At 38.0% G+C, this 16,162-nt stretch overlaps 2 protein-coding genes across 2 annotated transcripts; one reads left to right on the plus strand and one right to left on the minus strand.

Annotated features, from left to right (window-relative positions):
* Positions 1-5,310: 5,310 nt before the first annotated feature.
* LOC149280852 (growth/differentiation factor 3-like) lies at positions 5,311-6,980 on the minus strand. Its single transcript, XM_089500034.1, has 2 exons — positions 6,728-6,980; positions 5,311-6,113 (listed from the first exon to the last, which is right to left on the minus strand). Exons 1-2 carry the CDS (start codon positions 6,978-6,980, stop codon positions 5,311-5,313), a joined length of 1,056 nt encoding a protein of 351 aa, XP_089356160.1.
* Positions 6,981-12,363: 5,383 nt separating this feature from the next.
* Positions 12,364-14,415, plus strand: LOC149280853 (protein DVR-1-like). The gene is made up of 2 exons (XM_089500003.1): positions 12,364-12,631; positions 13,592-14,415. The coding sequence occupies exons 1-2, from the start codon at positions 12,364-12,366 to the stop codon at positions 14,413-14,415; spliced, it is 1,092 nt and encodes a 363-aa protein (XP_089356129.1).
* Positions 14,416-16,162: the final 1,747 nt, after the last annotated feature.

Consider the following 16,162-nt stretch of genomic DNA (forward strand, 5'->3'; position numbering starts at 1 on the left):
TACCCAAGGTATTACAACCCTGAGCGCAGAGGATTGACCTAAAAAAACATGAACAGTCTACCAATGAGGATTTATCTACCAGGTGAGCTATGACATTTCAGTGGTGTATTGTGATTCAACATGGCTGATATATTTAGCTTGTAATTGTAGGAGTTGCTCACAAAATAGAAAACATTACCACAAATCAATAGTATACCATACAGAAAAATGTTTTATTAAATAATGTCCAGAAGCAGGACAAGTGAAAGGCACCCATAGGTCACCCTTGACAAGGGCTACCCACCAAAACATTGGGGATCTCATTTACACTGCCACGACCAACCTTATGTATGTAAGTGGTAGGTTTTTTTTACCATTACCACAATGCCTATTTCACTTGTTTAAATAAATTAGTGATAGCTTTTGGTAAAGAATTGTTTCCAGATGAAGAACATAAAGTTTCCAAGAAAGTTTCTGTTGTGCAGTAAGGTAGTCACTTTCCTTACAATATCTTCTCTGGAACCAATACAGCAATGGTCATTTTTGTTTCATGTAATAAATGTCAACAAATGTACCTGTAATGCATGTAGTAAATGACCGAATACGAGAAATGTGTATCTATAAAGTAATGTAATCTCATAGCAGATATGTTTTTTTCCCTTTGAATACAACATTCAGGTTTCTGCATAAAAATACCTGGGACAAGTAAACCAAGATAAGAGGGGGATAGGTAGATAGATTGATCCTTAATTGATGGGATTATCTTGTTCCTATATACAAATATGTGATATTTAGCACTTTGCCAGGACCCATTTTATGGGAGGTGTGAAACAGTAACATATATCCCTATGATCTTTGGCCGTGGGAACACTAAAGGCATGGGGTATTCCATGAGGTGTCAGTAATACGTCATCTCATTCACAGGTATTAACTGATTTTGGGTATTTATGCTGCTTGTTACTATTTCTGTGAAACTTACACTTCAGATGAGAATAAAAAGAGAAACAGGTTATTCCATTCATTTTATATGTTGTTGTTATTAGCGTCACACCAAGCTGTTAGTTAACACTAGCTGCCCTTTTACCTACACTTCTAAATGAAACACTTTCATAAATAAGTGCAGCGTTAGATCATTCGAAGTGCTGCTGCACGCCCTAACACCTTATAATATAATCGTGTGTTAATATAAAAGTTTGCCTAATTCAAAATGTTCATCGAGGACCCTTGTGACATGACATAAAAGCAGCCACTAATAGATCATTATCATAGAAACTAAAGAAGCTTCTTAAAACCTCCTATGTAGTGTTTTTTTTATGTGATTTAAGTTAAAATCTTTAAGTGATTTAACAAACCAGTCCCTAATGCGTGTCATTTTATATATGTTTCCATTTTTCCGGTAGTGAAGATGTGGCTATCACAAAGTCAGCTATTCTTATATTACCTAGTACTGCTTGTGACGCTAAAAGGAAACCCTCACTGGGCGGCAGACTTACAACATAGCACTAGCATCACAAGGTGGCTGCTGGACAGTGGGTGGCCATGCCGGGCGTGCTTAGTTGCCCCTTTTCCAATCCTGCGTACAGCCCTACCACCGGTCTGGTTTCACTTGTATAGAAGGAAATCCATTATTAAAAAAACAAACAAAAAAAAACAATTGAAAATCACAGTACAACACACAACAGCAAATGCATGGCATAGTCATAAAGCTATCCTCAATCTAAAACCAAGTCCAAGTCAGGATTAAGGCCTGAGTATTTACATTAGGAAAATAGGCAGACTAGATGATGGTTTTCTTTTTATCTTCAGTAAAATTCTATGTTTCTTTGTTACTGTATATATGTGAATCATGACATGGGCATGCACGGTGGTGAGTTTTTATATGCAAAGTGCAACTTTTGTTATTCTCTATTCTTGGTCACACTACATGTAAAACCAGGGACTGAGAGAAGGAGAGACCGTAGTTTTCTGTATTTCCGTACTTAAAAATGTCCACAAGGTGTCAGGAGAATACTCATCCAAGGCCACAATCATATTTTGACTTTTTTGGTTAAAACTTTGCTAAACATTTAATCTGAGTGCAGTATATTTTAGGCCTAGGCTCAATTAGGAAATGCAAAGCCACCCTTTCAAATACAACCTTGTCACAGACAGAAGTGAGCCTTAAATTTTGAAGGCGCTTCACTAGATGAAGTTTGAATTGTCGGGTGGAGGGGCTGCATGACAGACATAAGGAGAAATGATCACCTCCCCGTGCCTTAGTAAAAGTTGGGACTTAGTGATTGATAAAGGTCTATCAGAATAAGGTGAAGTATTGATGTTGTCAGTAGGGCATTTTGATTAGGAGTGTCACCTTGAAATTTAATATAATGTGGCTCTTTGGACGGGCACCGTTGGTTAGTTGGTTGGTTGGTTTAATGCAGTGGGGTAGTAAAAAGAGGTGTTTTTTTAAAGGCTGTTGGACAAAAATAAGGCCATCTTTATTGGTTATGTTTTGTGGCTGGTAGTGTGCAGAAGGTTGCTGCCTGAGGTATGGTTGCACTCATAGTGTACAAGTCTAATGGATGGAAATGCAAAACGCTCCATGGGTCTATGACGAGAGGATGCGGTTGGTTTGACTGTTGTGCTTTTGGCTGCTGGTAGTCTACTCTCTACAGGTAGAAGAGACGTCCATACCAGCCCATATGGTTTTATACCGTTTTATGTGGTTTATATATGGTTTATAAGTGGTTATATGTTTTCAAGTATGTTATGGTTATTAAAAAAATATCATGTTATCATCTATGTTTGTTCCATTTGCATTATTTGTTATTATGTTATTTATGTGTCATAGTTAGGAAACGCTTACTTAAGGGCCACAATTATGCAGCTGAATCAAGTATATTGATTTGAGAACAGAAAATGTGTGTGTATTCTTTTTGGTCATCGGTGGGGCTGTATTTGACTGCACCTATATCATGGTGGAAGAAAAATATTAGTTAGCCATTAACCCTTTCAATCCCAGGGGTTTTTGGTAGCTCAAGTCACCGAGGCAATTTTGCGCTATGTTGGTTCGGCGATTATTCTCTTTTCCTGTGAATAGTGTGCCCATGTAAACTATATAGTGTATTTTCAAGGAGAGATAGAGCTTTCTTTTGATACCATAGTCAGATGATTAGCTGAAAATTTAGAATGAGAAATTTAGTAAAAACTTTTTTCCCTCTGAATCTTCACAAAATTAGGTAAAGTTTATCAATTCAGGTGTCCTGGGATACCTAATTTATATAGATTTTCCATACTTTCCCAGCACTTATAGGGAATATACTATAAGGTGCACATTATTATTTTTATGCTTATGGCTTAACGGGTTTGGGGCTGTGAACGGAGATGTTGTGTTAAGGCAATGGGGTGTAAGGGTTTTTTACATTTTATTATTCTTATTTTTATATATATTTTTTTATTTTTTGTATTATTTTGTATTTAATATATATATATATATATATATTTATTTATTTATTTTTAAATGGTTAGAGGTCCTCTTGAACATGTTATTAATGCCAGCGATGTCACAATTACATCACTTAGCTCACTTTATTGTTTTTTTTTATCATTATTTATTGTATTATTTTGGTGATTTATTTATTTTTAAATCACTAATCTTTTTTATTTATTTTTTCGGTTCGTGTTTCAGCATGGGAGGAGGGTGAGAAACATGGTAGCGGCAGTGGGAACCCCCATTAACATCAGTGGGACTGCCCACCAACGTCAGCGGGACCGCCCACAGACGTCAGCGGGATCGCCAGTGTGCAATCCTGGCCACGTCCCGCAAGGGAAGGCTCCGGGTAGCCGGAGCCCAGAAGTTCCCAGGTATGCCCATATGCTATTGGGACATCTTGGAAGCTGATCTTTTCATGTCAGGATTTTTGGAAAGATACAGCGCCAATTTTAGGACTTTCTCCTAAAAAAAATGTTTAATGTTATTTTTTATACTTTTTTTGGACATATTTTCTTTGATGGTGACATCAATGGGCTATTTTTATTTTTAAATGTTGTTACATTTTTATTTATTTTTTAATATTTATATTTTTACATTTCATTTCACTGGTCACATACTGATTAGTGAGCTGGGCTCCATTGACCTGCATGGTTGACTGCAGTACCTTAAAGTTAGAGGCAGCATGTCTTTATCAGGTGGCACTTTGAAACACTTTTAGGAGCGATCAATCAGGGCCCCTTGTTGAGGCATTGCAGCAATGTCAGCTGAGCGAAGAAAGCAAGGGTGAAAGGGTCAAATCACAATAAATGCTTTGCTTAAGGGTAAAATTTTACCAGTTGTCCATTAAGGATGTTGATTTAATCCCTTCTTTACTGAGGGTGTTTTGTCACACTATGTTTTCTTAACCATGATTTTCCTTTTTTAAAAACCAAACAAAAAACTAGTGGCTGTCTACCTAAGTGTTCCTGGGCAACAAGGAAACCTTGTCACTTTGTCGAAACCAACATTTTCCTGCTCATTTCAGTTACGATTTTGATTAAACTTTTGCAACTGAAATGTTTGTATAAATTATGTAAAGGAGAAAGGAACACTGAGCATTGGGAAAACTGGCAGGTTGGCTAGATGTTGTGATGGTTTATCCCTTGAGTGCAACAGGTTATACCTATCAAGGAAATTTAAATTAAAAAATTGCCTTGCCATAACACAGTAATGTCCTAAAATCCCACCTCCTTGAAATAAAAACAAGTGTTCAATGAATAAAAAATAAAATATATATATTTATTAAAACAGACAGAAAAGTTAACATCATCTCTGCATTTGGCAGCAGTAAAGCAAGACATCATTTTGTATAATATTTATCATTAAGAAGGGCAAGTCATAACCGTAAACAGTCTTATTAACAGTTTTTAATAGTATATGTTGTCCATTTTGTTATAGGGAACATGGAGCAATATTTAATGTAAATATCTCTGCTATTGAGGACAGACCCCCACGTGACAGTTCTGTACAGATCATGACTCCCCAATCCCAGAAAGGCTAGTGCATTCAGCAACGGTCCCATTTTGTGCTGCATTCAGAATGCATTGTGTACCTTTCCCTAAAAGTGTCATTAACAACAATAACACTTGAACTTCATAGTTTTACACTTTCCGCATTTAGAAATGTGAATTAGTTGTGAGAAATATTTCTCTTCTGTAAAGTGCTATAAGATTCAATCTGTGCATAGAAATAACAAATCAAGGTCGCAGTGAACAATTCAGTGGTAACCCAAATATTTTTTTGTGTTTCCTTTTCTAACAAAAAGTAGTCATCTTAAGACTGTGACAGTCTGGGAATAGGGAGAGCAGTTCAAGGTGTCTTCACTTGCAGCCACAATCATCCACTACCATGTCCTTATAGTGTCTCAGCACCACATTGTCATTGTTGTCATAATACAGCATGGAGATGGGGGACAGCTTTGTGGGGCCGCAGCAAGGTAGAGGGGTGAGTTCTGGGTCTAAGCCATGCACGAGTGACTGTATCACAGCATGGTTGGTGCCTTTGAGCACTTCTGTCAGTGGATATGGACATTCCCCGTGGCAATAGTTGGCCATGTAACCTTTGGGGGCGATGATCCAGTTGTGCCATCCCACATCTTTGAAACTGATGTAGAGTCTCCTCTTTTGGCACAGGTTGTTGGGGGTCGGTAATGAAGGTGGAATGCTCCTCTTGGGTCTAGTGGTTTTACAACTTGATGGGTCAAGGGAGACAGTGAGCAGAGAAGTATGGATGAAAGGGTGGATTTGCTCACACTGGGCGGAGGAGCCATTGGCTGTCACATCAGTAGATATCTCCAGAATCAGGCCCATGTTTTTTTCAGGGTTGGTCCAATCCTCTATCACTTTGGTTAAGTTAAAGTACAAAGATTTATTAAGGAGACGGAAGGATTGGTTCACAAGAAGTTTCCTGTTTGTTGGGTTCTCTCTCATACCATTCAAAGATATGTGCAGGTTCTGGTACAGACGCAAGTGGAACTCTTGCCTGTGAGACACCTTGTGTCCAAATTGGATCTCTAGCTGTCCCAGAGTTATTTGCTCTGTTTTCTCTACTGCGGTGACATCAAAGAAGAGATGCTTCTTGACACACAATGATCCTTGTGGCTTTTCACTCTGTGATGATGGACCTGAAATAAAGGATAATCTGTTAATCTTCAGATTGCGATATTTTCGTTTAAAATACATATTTAAGCTAATAACAGTCATACATGTTCAAGTGAATGTTCACTGTACTTTTTAAATGGAATAAATAGTACAATGCACATTAGTATTGTATATCTCTAAGAAAGTTGGGGTTTTAATACTTCACCTAATCACCTCATAGCATTGATTATGAACAGCAAACCATAAAACACTAATGATCATCTCATAGATGTAACTATTATACAAGCCCAGCACAGGCCTCTTTGAGAGAAGACAACATGTCACATCTTGACCTTCGAGGTGAGGTAGTGGTGAGATTACAGGAACGTGGTCGCTTTTTACAAAAAGTACCTTAACGTACATATATTTTAAGGGGGGGGGGAATCACTCACACTGACAAGCAAAGTAATTACTGCAAAACCCTATTCTCACTAGAACCTTTTGAGTCAGTAATTATTTGGGCATATAATTTCCTAATATGAGATTTTTTACAGATCATGCAATTACTACCATGGCTATCTAAAAGGTGATATATAATGAGCTGAGGAAGACTACACGTTTAGCTGGGGTAATTGATCACTTCCATGATGCCACATACCTTGGTTTCGATAGGACCTGACAATATTTCCAGGCACATTAAAGCCGTCCATCCAACACGGATTGTCTTCCTTTACTCCTTTCTCAAATATGTCTAGCAGTGATTTTGGTACCGGTGGTGGGTTCATAGGCTTTGGTCGTCTGCTCAAACCCAAGGCCTTGAGGAGCATTCTTTCTTGGAAAGGCATCTCAGAGGCTTCAGTCAATAAAAGTATAGAAATGAGAGAGGACAGTAAAAGGATTGCTCCCTCCATGGTGACTTCTCTGGATGGTCTGCTTTTCTGCTCTGGATGTTGCTTCTTTTCTACTCTGCAAGGAGGCCAATGTGTCAATTCTAGCACATTTTTAAGGTAAAAGTTAAAACGTTTTTACCTAGCCTACTGTTTTTGTTATTTCTACAGAAACTAACACCTACCAATGAAACGTGTTCTATGCATTTAAATAAAGTGCATTCCTCTGTATGTGTAAATAAGACATTATGTAACATTTTGGATGTGATTATAAAAATTTACCTATGTAAATAAAATAATTTGCAGCAGAAAAAAAGGCAATGGTGGGAGCGAAAATAAAAAGAGGGGTTTTATAATGGACATAAGTATGTCCACAAAATATGCACAATAACCCAATTCATTAATGTAGGGTATCCTTAGATATAGATAATGCGCTACTCAAGGCAAATATACATTGGCTGTAAACACGCTTGAAGTCACATGCAAAGATCAGATTAATTACTGGTATATTCTGCTAGATTCTTCCCAGAAATACCGTATTTGCTCAATTATAAAACGAACCTGATTATAAGATGACCCCCCAAAATTTGAATATTAATTTAGGAAAACAAAAATATAGTACATATAAAATTCATAGTAAACTATTTTTTCATTTAATAAAAACTATGAAAAAATGCCCCCAGTTATGCACATCTGCCCCAGGCTTGCCACTCTGCCCCCCAGATATGCCTTATACTTCCCTATATGCCACTCTGCCCCCTGTGCTCCAGACTCACTAGTGTCTAGTGGGGGGACGTCTGCGCAATGCGCGTAGACAACCTCTCTGCCAGAAGGTCATGTCACACCAACGCTCCGTCACAGAAGCCCCGGCGGAAGTGCCAGGCAGCAGCAGAGGCTGCCACTGGCTGCCAGAGAGGAGGATGCAGGTCACCTGCAGCGCTCTATTTGAGGTCGGATTATAAAATGACCTTGAATATATTTGAGCAAATATGGTAGTATGGGGCACTTCAAATCATGACTAAAGGAATCCTGGAATCCTTTACATTAAAAAAGAAAGACAAACTTTCTGTACCTACCCAAGGCAAGGCAGGAAAACACACTGACAAGGCATGTTGGTCAGGAACAAGGTGTGTCCCTCTGTTAAGTATTATCATTGATGGAGAAGAGTTAAGCATTTCCAGCTCCACTGATTTCTAGTGTATTCCAATTTTAATAACACAGTCCTAGTCCTAGAAGTTTTAATAAGTAAAATCAGCCTGCTATGATACTTAAAAGTTGGGCCCAGAACAGGTCATGGAAGAAGACAGCATGCAGCAACGGAGAAGTCTTAAGTTTTGGTTCATATCCTAATGGAAAACTTTGGGTTTATACTCTAAATCTTATACTTTGAGAAGAGTTGAGTAAAGATAACATATTTTAACTTTATAACAAGAAGGACAATGTTGCCCATGCATAATGCATAGTGAAATGGCAATTAATATCATAGATTTATGTATGCATTCTACAAGATCAACCAAGATCTTCCTCTGGCTCTGAAATGATTCAACACTATATGTTTTAAGAATAAACCCTTTGATTCAATGATATTGAGACCTCAAATCCTTTGAAGTCTTAGAGGCCACCAAAGGATACACTGATGCCTTACAAACATATATGTTAGCGTGGTCACATTTTTACTTTGGGATGTCTTTTTAGTTAAAAATAAACAATATTGATGGGATTATTCATTTTCTTATTTGAAAATACATACTGTTTAGCATTACTCTTTATGAGTCCCTTTATGAATTCCCTGTAAGGGAGGTGTGAAATGTAAACATGCAAGTGCCTATGATCTCTGGGCATAGTAATTGTGGAGACCAGTTTGGGTAATTAATTAAGTATTCTATGAGGTGTTAGCAACATGTTCTTACCCTGAAAGGAGTGTGAGGCTAACACTTGAGTTGGGCACAAAAGACAGAGAACAGATTAATACATCAATTTTGCCACCTAATCATTTTTTATAATAGTCTTTAAGAAGTAAACCATAGATCTACCTCTTATTTTAAAGCTGTTGGGTCTCTGTAGGTCAAAACCTTGAATACTTGGGTCTTCAAAACTAGAAGCTGGTATGTCTTTGAGGAACTCTGTGATTTAATGACCGTATGTTTCATATTGATTGTTAGGGGATTCTGTGCTTCATGTTTGAAAAACAACATGCTATGTGCATTGGCTGTATGCCACATTTATTACCACAAACATACTTCTGATGGCTGTACCTTGCACGGCACTTGCAGACAGGAGCAAGAAGTATTTCATTTATGGAGACATATAGTATTTGTGAGCATGATAATGTATTATTTGTAGGATAACAAGAAATTGCAAGACATGTATCACTATTTATCTTCTTCTTACCCAAACCCATAATCAAGACTATGGTCAATTCACCTAGCAGCTATTGATTTATTTTTCTTCTAGAACATTTGGCCACCAACTCGTAGTATGTTTCCTATGTGTTGTTAAAATGCTTCATGTGTTTCTGTCTCAGTTTCCATGGACAGAAATGAGATTTAATACATGTATGTAACAGAACACAATCCGTGTAACAGGCTTGCACGTTCTGTAAGCCATTCATCTTGTAAGTCATGCTGTGATATTAATGTTTATAAATGTAAGGCTTTATCTTGTTTATTTTTCCTCTAGGGCAGCGCCACTGACCTTCCATCTTCCTACCCGCACACTCACAGTCTCCAATCAAACAAACATTAACATAAATGCTTTCTCATACAATATTTTAGCTAAACCCAATTTAAAACATGTGGTAGCATCACACAAATATTAATAGGGCAGTTCTGGGTATTACTGACCACAGACACTTGTGGATATATTGATTGATTATACATTTTATTAGAAGTTAATTCACTAAATAGAAAACTGTTGAGTTGAGATTATTTTTTTCTTACTGCAATTCACCTGACCCCTAAGAGCATGCCCAAGTGTTTCACATTTCTGGCACTGGTCTACCAAATGCTGATGTCTATTAACATAGAGAAAAAATGTCTTGGTGGGACTATCCCATATATGCGTCCTTCAAAACTCTACCCGGGGAGCACATAAATACATCACTGATTGGGTTATTGTATGCATTTGTGTTTTGAAAGATTGTATATTCAATTTGCTTGCTGTGGAATTTTGTAATTAATTACAGGCTTATTACAGCTAAGAACCAGAGTTGAGATCTTAAAGGGACATTCCAGCCATCAAATGCAATTTAATGTGAACAATAGCTTTGTGGTCCTCTTTCGTGTTGCAAATGCATGGATGGATTCCTCAGAACATCCCAACCACCTGCATTTTTTCCTTTCCCCGGCCGCAGCTTAAATGCTGTGACATACTTACTGCCAGTCAGCTTCAGTGCTGGCTGAGGAGATGATGTGGGAAGTGATCTCTTCATTTCTCTTTTCTTTTTTTTTTTTTTTAAAACATTGTTTCGCGTACAATATACGTATAGATCCCTATTGTATCTTATGGATGTCAGTGATGTCATGGTGTCATCACCGGGCATCCTGGAAAGTTAGTTTTGCTTTTGTTTTACTTTTTAATTTATATTTCATTTAAAAAAAATTTTTTTTTACTTTTGCCCAATTTCTGGAAGAGGGAGAGACTTTCCTCCCCCCTCTCATCGCACTGCCTTGCATTGCTGGGGTGTCAGCATTGCCGCTATCATTAGACAGTCTGATCTGGAGATGTTCCTGTCACTGCAAATATACATGTTGTACAGATATGTCCTAGGGGGCATACTAACTAATTTCTAATCGTTGTACCTGTTTTTCTATAGGGGTGTCATACTTTATGTGTACTATAGTTGAGCGTCAAGGACACTGAACCGCACCTTTAAAGATTCTTGAATAGAGACGCTTACTCAATCTTCTTTGAGTAAGGGGCCAAGGATGCTGGGAGTTGTAGTTCAACAACATTGCCTGTTCACTATACCTACCCTGTCTCAGTGGTGTAATATACATAAACAAACTGTGATGGTCAGAGTCGGGCTAGCAAAGTGGTGGGCTGTTCTGAGTTAAACACTTTGTGTTACTACCTTAAATTTTTTTTGTGTTCAACTCACAATTTCACATATATCCACCAGGGTGCCTAATGTAACAAGGGCAAGTAGCATTTAAATCTTGACTGGGTCCTTTCTGTTTTTTATTTATTGGCTTTCTATGCATTTCTTTTTTTGTAAATGCGTTTTAAACAATGCTGATAGTAAATATTGAACCTGTTGTCTCACAGGTATATCATTGGCTGCAAAATTACTGGGCCATTAAGCTGGATTCTGACAGCCCTCACCTGCTAATGGCTGGAGTTAAATACAAATAAAAAAAAAAGCACAGCATAATGATTCACTCTAATAACAGTTGTTACTAATCTGGTCCTACAGGCATACAAATGGTCAAGTTTATATAGATATCTGTATTGTAACTCAAATAGGTCATTCCTAAAACCATAATTTGGCTCCCAGTGTTGCAGAAGCTTACGTTACTTCCTTGCCACCTGGACTAAAATAAGGTCCACCTGTCCCACCTTTAAATACAACATAAAACTGGATTTTTGAATGCCTTCAAAGCTTGTACAGCGCAAACATGATTCGGCATGTAAATAAGTCAGTTATATTTACCAGCCAGTTCCTTTTTCAGTGGTGAGTAGGAGCCAGCCTCACCCTCCTCCCTTATCACAGCAGAAGCAGTTTATTGACTGATTTATTTTTCAAAGTCAACATTGTTCCTTACCCTTCAACTCGATTAGGAAAGAACAGGGAGGTTTGTGTAAAATGAGAAAGACGGCAGGAGAAAAGAATATATTTTTTGATTTGTAAGAATTTAGGGAAGGATAGCTCCAGGAGAGGTTCACTCTTCACTTACGATAAATCAAATACTTCCCCTGAACCCCAGGGTTATAAATGACCACATGTAGAAAGTTGGCACCAGTTAGTTGAAACCCATTGTGCAGCTATGCGGAATATGATGGCGCTATATAAAACATTAAACAATAATAAACTCCTCCCACTCAACGCTCAGGTTATAGGTGAGTTTTATTGGCTATACATGTAAACACAAGCAAAGTAAATTGCAGAGGTTTTAAAGTGCAAAATGAATTTGCTCATATACACTCGCTAATATTTTTAAACAGGTTGCTGTTGGCCTTATATTTCTAGAGCCACGGATTATTCTGCCACAGAACATAAAAATATGTTGTTATGTGTGTGCTGGTAGCCCAACATATTTTTACACCAAGTTAAATCATTTCATGATACTCACAATTACTCTTAATTAAAGAACACTTTGTGCTAATTAAGAACCCCATATAAAACTTTAGGTAAGCATGAGGATACATGATGGCTATTTCTGAGAACCGGATTATCATGCTGTGGTTAATGGTTCCGATGGCACTGTTTGTTCTTGTTCTTGTTCTTGTTCCTGTGTCATTGAGCTCGGTCATTTTAAAACAAGAAGATATATTTTTAAGAAACCTGGGCTTATCCTCCAAGCCTACCCCGGTATCTCCTCCTCCTATTCCACCAATCCTATGGAAGATCTTCAATCAAAGGTTGGGAATTGGTAGACACAAAAAGAAGCCTAATATGTGTTTTGTGGAGGCGTTAAATGTCCCTGGCAGTACAATCAGAGTATTCCCTGATAATGGTGAGTACTAAACTGTTACATTAAGGGTAATTGGCCATCTCTGGCTTTGTTTCACTTACTCCCCAGACTATCTGATGGAATCCGAACCAGCTGCAACAATTTAACAACCCTTCATGTATTCCATATACTTAAATTCATGTCATTAAATCTCTATATGCTTGTCTAAGGATAGGATTGTTAAGCATTTATAGTCACATAGGTTTTTAAGATCAGAAGCAACATGGGTTTACCTCAGGAAGATCATGTCAAACAAATCTTATTGATCTGGATTTCAGTAAGGCCTTTGACACTGTGCCACATAGAAGACTTATAAATAAACTGCAATCTCTGGGTTTAGATCCCAATGTTGTTGAATGGATTAGGGAGTGACAGACAACAGAGGGTTGTAGTCAATGGCGGATATTCAGAGTAAGGTCTTGTAACCAGTGGGATACCTCGGGGATCTGTACTTGGACCCATTCTCTTTAATATTTTTATTAGTGATATTGCAGAAGGTTTTGATGTTAAGGTACGTAAGATTTGCAACATGGGTTGATGTTCCTGGAGGAAGAAGCCAAACGGCAAATGATTTATGTAAACTGGAACCATGGTCAGAGCTGTGGCAACTGGCATTTAATGTGGATAAATGCAAAGTAATGCACCTGGGGCATAAAAACCCAAGCAATATAGAATATTTGATGCTGTCCTAACCTCAAACTTCAGAAAAGGGCTACTTATATTACATGTTACTTTTATAGGGTAGTGGATACATGGAATAGCCTTCAAGCAGAAGTGCTGGTTAATACAATGGAGTTTAAGCAATCATGGGATAGGCATAAGCTTGGTATAAGATAAGGCCATCGACTAAGTATTCAGCGTTTGGCAGACTAGATGTGCTGAAAGGTTTCAAAAGCTTAAAACTTGTCCTAATATGAAATCCCCTTTAATAATTTGTTGATGACATTTAATTTCTCTTAATAGGTCGACAAGTCATCTCTGATAGCTCAAAAGCAGCCCCACCTCTCTGCTTGCAAAAGAGGCTTTTCTTTAATGTGTCTGTGATGGAAAAAGTGGAGAAAGTGACCTTGAGCCAGCTGGAGGTGCATTTCAGACAGCACATGCATCATGGTAAAGTATTTGACCTACGTCTCTACCAGATCCTAAAGGTTCCTTTCAAAGGCGTGGAACGATACGAACCCAAAAGGCACATCAGGAAGCTTTTGATGATGCAAACCTTCAGTCTCCCCCGTAGAAACCTCTACATCAACTTGACAGAGGTTTGCGATAGTTGGAGAGACACTAACACAAATCTGGGTCTTGATTTAGAGATTTTTCCACAGAAGGGTGGTTCCTTGGTACCTACTTCCTTAGAAGACTGTAAGGGCAACCACCCCTTTGCCTATACCACCCTGCTCACTGTGACCCTCAATTCTCTGCACTGCAAGAAGATCCGGAAGAAGAGGAGTTATGGCAAAATCCCCTCAACCTCTGGAGATCTTTGCAAGAAAAGCTGCTTCTATGTTAAATTTAAGGACGTGGGATGGCAGAATTGGGTTGTTGCCCCAAGTGGTTACATGGCCAACTACTGCCATGGTAATTGTCCTTTCTCCGAGAGAAATGTTCAAAATCTATCACGCTACCCCAATATTCAGAATAAGATCCACTCAAAGGCGCAAAACTCTCCCTTGCGCCACTGTGCGCCAATAAAGATGTCCCCTGTGCCAATGTTGTTTTACGATAATGAAGACAATGTGGTATTAGGACAATATGAAAATCTGGTAGTGGATGAGTGTGGCTGCAGGTGATTGCACCACCCAGTGTAAATTTACCTACTTGCCTCACATCCCGTGCAAAAGTTATTCATAAGTGTTATGATTGCATCCTGGGGTATGGTCATCTTAGCGACATTGCTGTGTTAGACATACATAATGCACACTGTCATCGAGTATAAAACAAGCCTTACTAGCCCTCCAATTAACTTTGTGCAGCGTTTTAAATTTTTATTTTAGTGACCCATTTATGTTATTGTAACTGCACATAAAAAAAAGTGCTTATCAGTGCATTACATAGAAAGTCAGTCGTTATAATTTAAAAAACTAAAGTAGAACAGTTGATCTTTAATCCTCTTGGACTGTGATACAGTCAAGTTAACTAAACCAAATGCTCTTGTATGTATGTTAAAGAAGCTTTTAACATTTTTAGTGATTAAAAAAGCCCCTTATGTGTATCAAATGAAAGAGCCATCTTAATGTCCTGTCTTCAAAATCTGTATTTCTCCTATTAAGTTGTTGATGATAAGTTAATGAAGCTTTTGTGATGGGGGACAATTTAAAGATTTCACATAGTGCTAGTTGTGTCAGATTTAGATCTATATCTACTTTCATGAGGGAAAAATAGCCCCTTAACTATTTTGTCCCCAGAATTATGTTGAACAAAAGTCCAAGTTGTTGCTAGTCTCATAAGAACACTTCCAGTTCAAATTGGCATTGAGGCATTATTTGTTTTTTCTACAATTTGTATAGTTTTGGAAAAGGACTAGAAGAAATGGAACCTGAATAAACATGGTCTGTATGACTGTCATTGGGCGGTTAGTGAAGGTGTAAGAGCTCATAGCAATAAGCATGAGTTTGCTGAATTGGGTTCCAGAAGATGGCAAATTGGCTAGGGCTACAGATTATAAAGAATGGTTGCCCAAGGGAGGAATCCAGACCTCCTGCCTTGTCGTTTGTTTTTATCTATTTCAAAGTTTTGGTCTCTCATGGTGGGGCATTGAGGGGTCTTCACATGAACCAGATGTTTAACAGGTGAAAATGGGGGATTGAAAATTGTAAGGCAACATCTTGATGGATTGATTACAATATTTGTTTGGAGCACTGGGGAGACATGCCTTCAAGGCAGCTGGTCCAGTTGATAGTTTAGGATTTATGATATGTGGGCAGTATCTTCAAGCTTTTTTATGTTTGGAGGTTAACAGCCAGGACTCTCAATTGGTTTTTACTCACTTTAAAAATTAGTTTCAAACTTAAGTCGATGTGGTAACTGAAGTTAATTTTCAGAGAATTATGTTTAAAATGTTTTTTTTTTTTTTTTTTTTTTTTTTTTTTTTTAAATTAACAATGACTTTTTAAAGAATATTTGTTTTAAGTTTGTCACTGTCTACTGACATGATCAATAAAAATGCTGTAGCCTAAACAAACTGCCTAATTAAATAATTAGAGGGGGATTCAATAAACAGTAAGCACTATGGTGGGACCTGGAAGGCAGTCCTGAGCCATAAAAGGGCAAAGCTGTCGCATGCCCTTTACAGGACAAAGATTCAAGATCATTGGTAAAGGTACTCCTTGACAGTGGTATCCCGCAACATCATGACACCTATTATTATATAGAAAGCCATTCATTCATGCTCTGTCACACACACTCTGTCACATTATCTAAATTCCTCTTAACCTTCTTCACCAACTGCTTCCGTGCCCCTGTCTCCTTTCCCACATTATTCCCAACTCTCTCTGCTCTCAGTGGTCTCCAAGTAGGGTCACATAACAGAATCTGTGG

Source organism: Sceloporus occidentalis, unplaced genomic scaffold (genome assembly GCF_023333645.1).
Source record: "Sceloporus occidentalis isolate IW3139 unplaced genomic scaffold, rSceOcc1.0.p SCAF_145, whole genome shotgun sequence".
NCBI classification, from domain to species: Eukaryota; Metazoa; Chordata; class Lepidosauria; order Squamata; family Phrynosomatidae; genus Sceloporus; species Sceloporus occidentalis.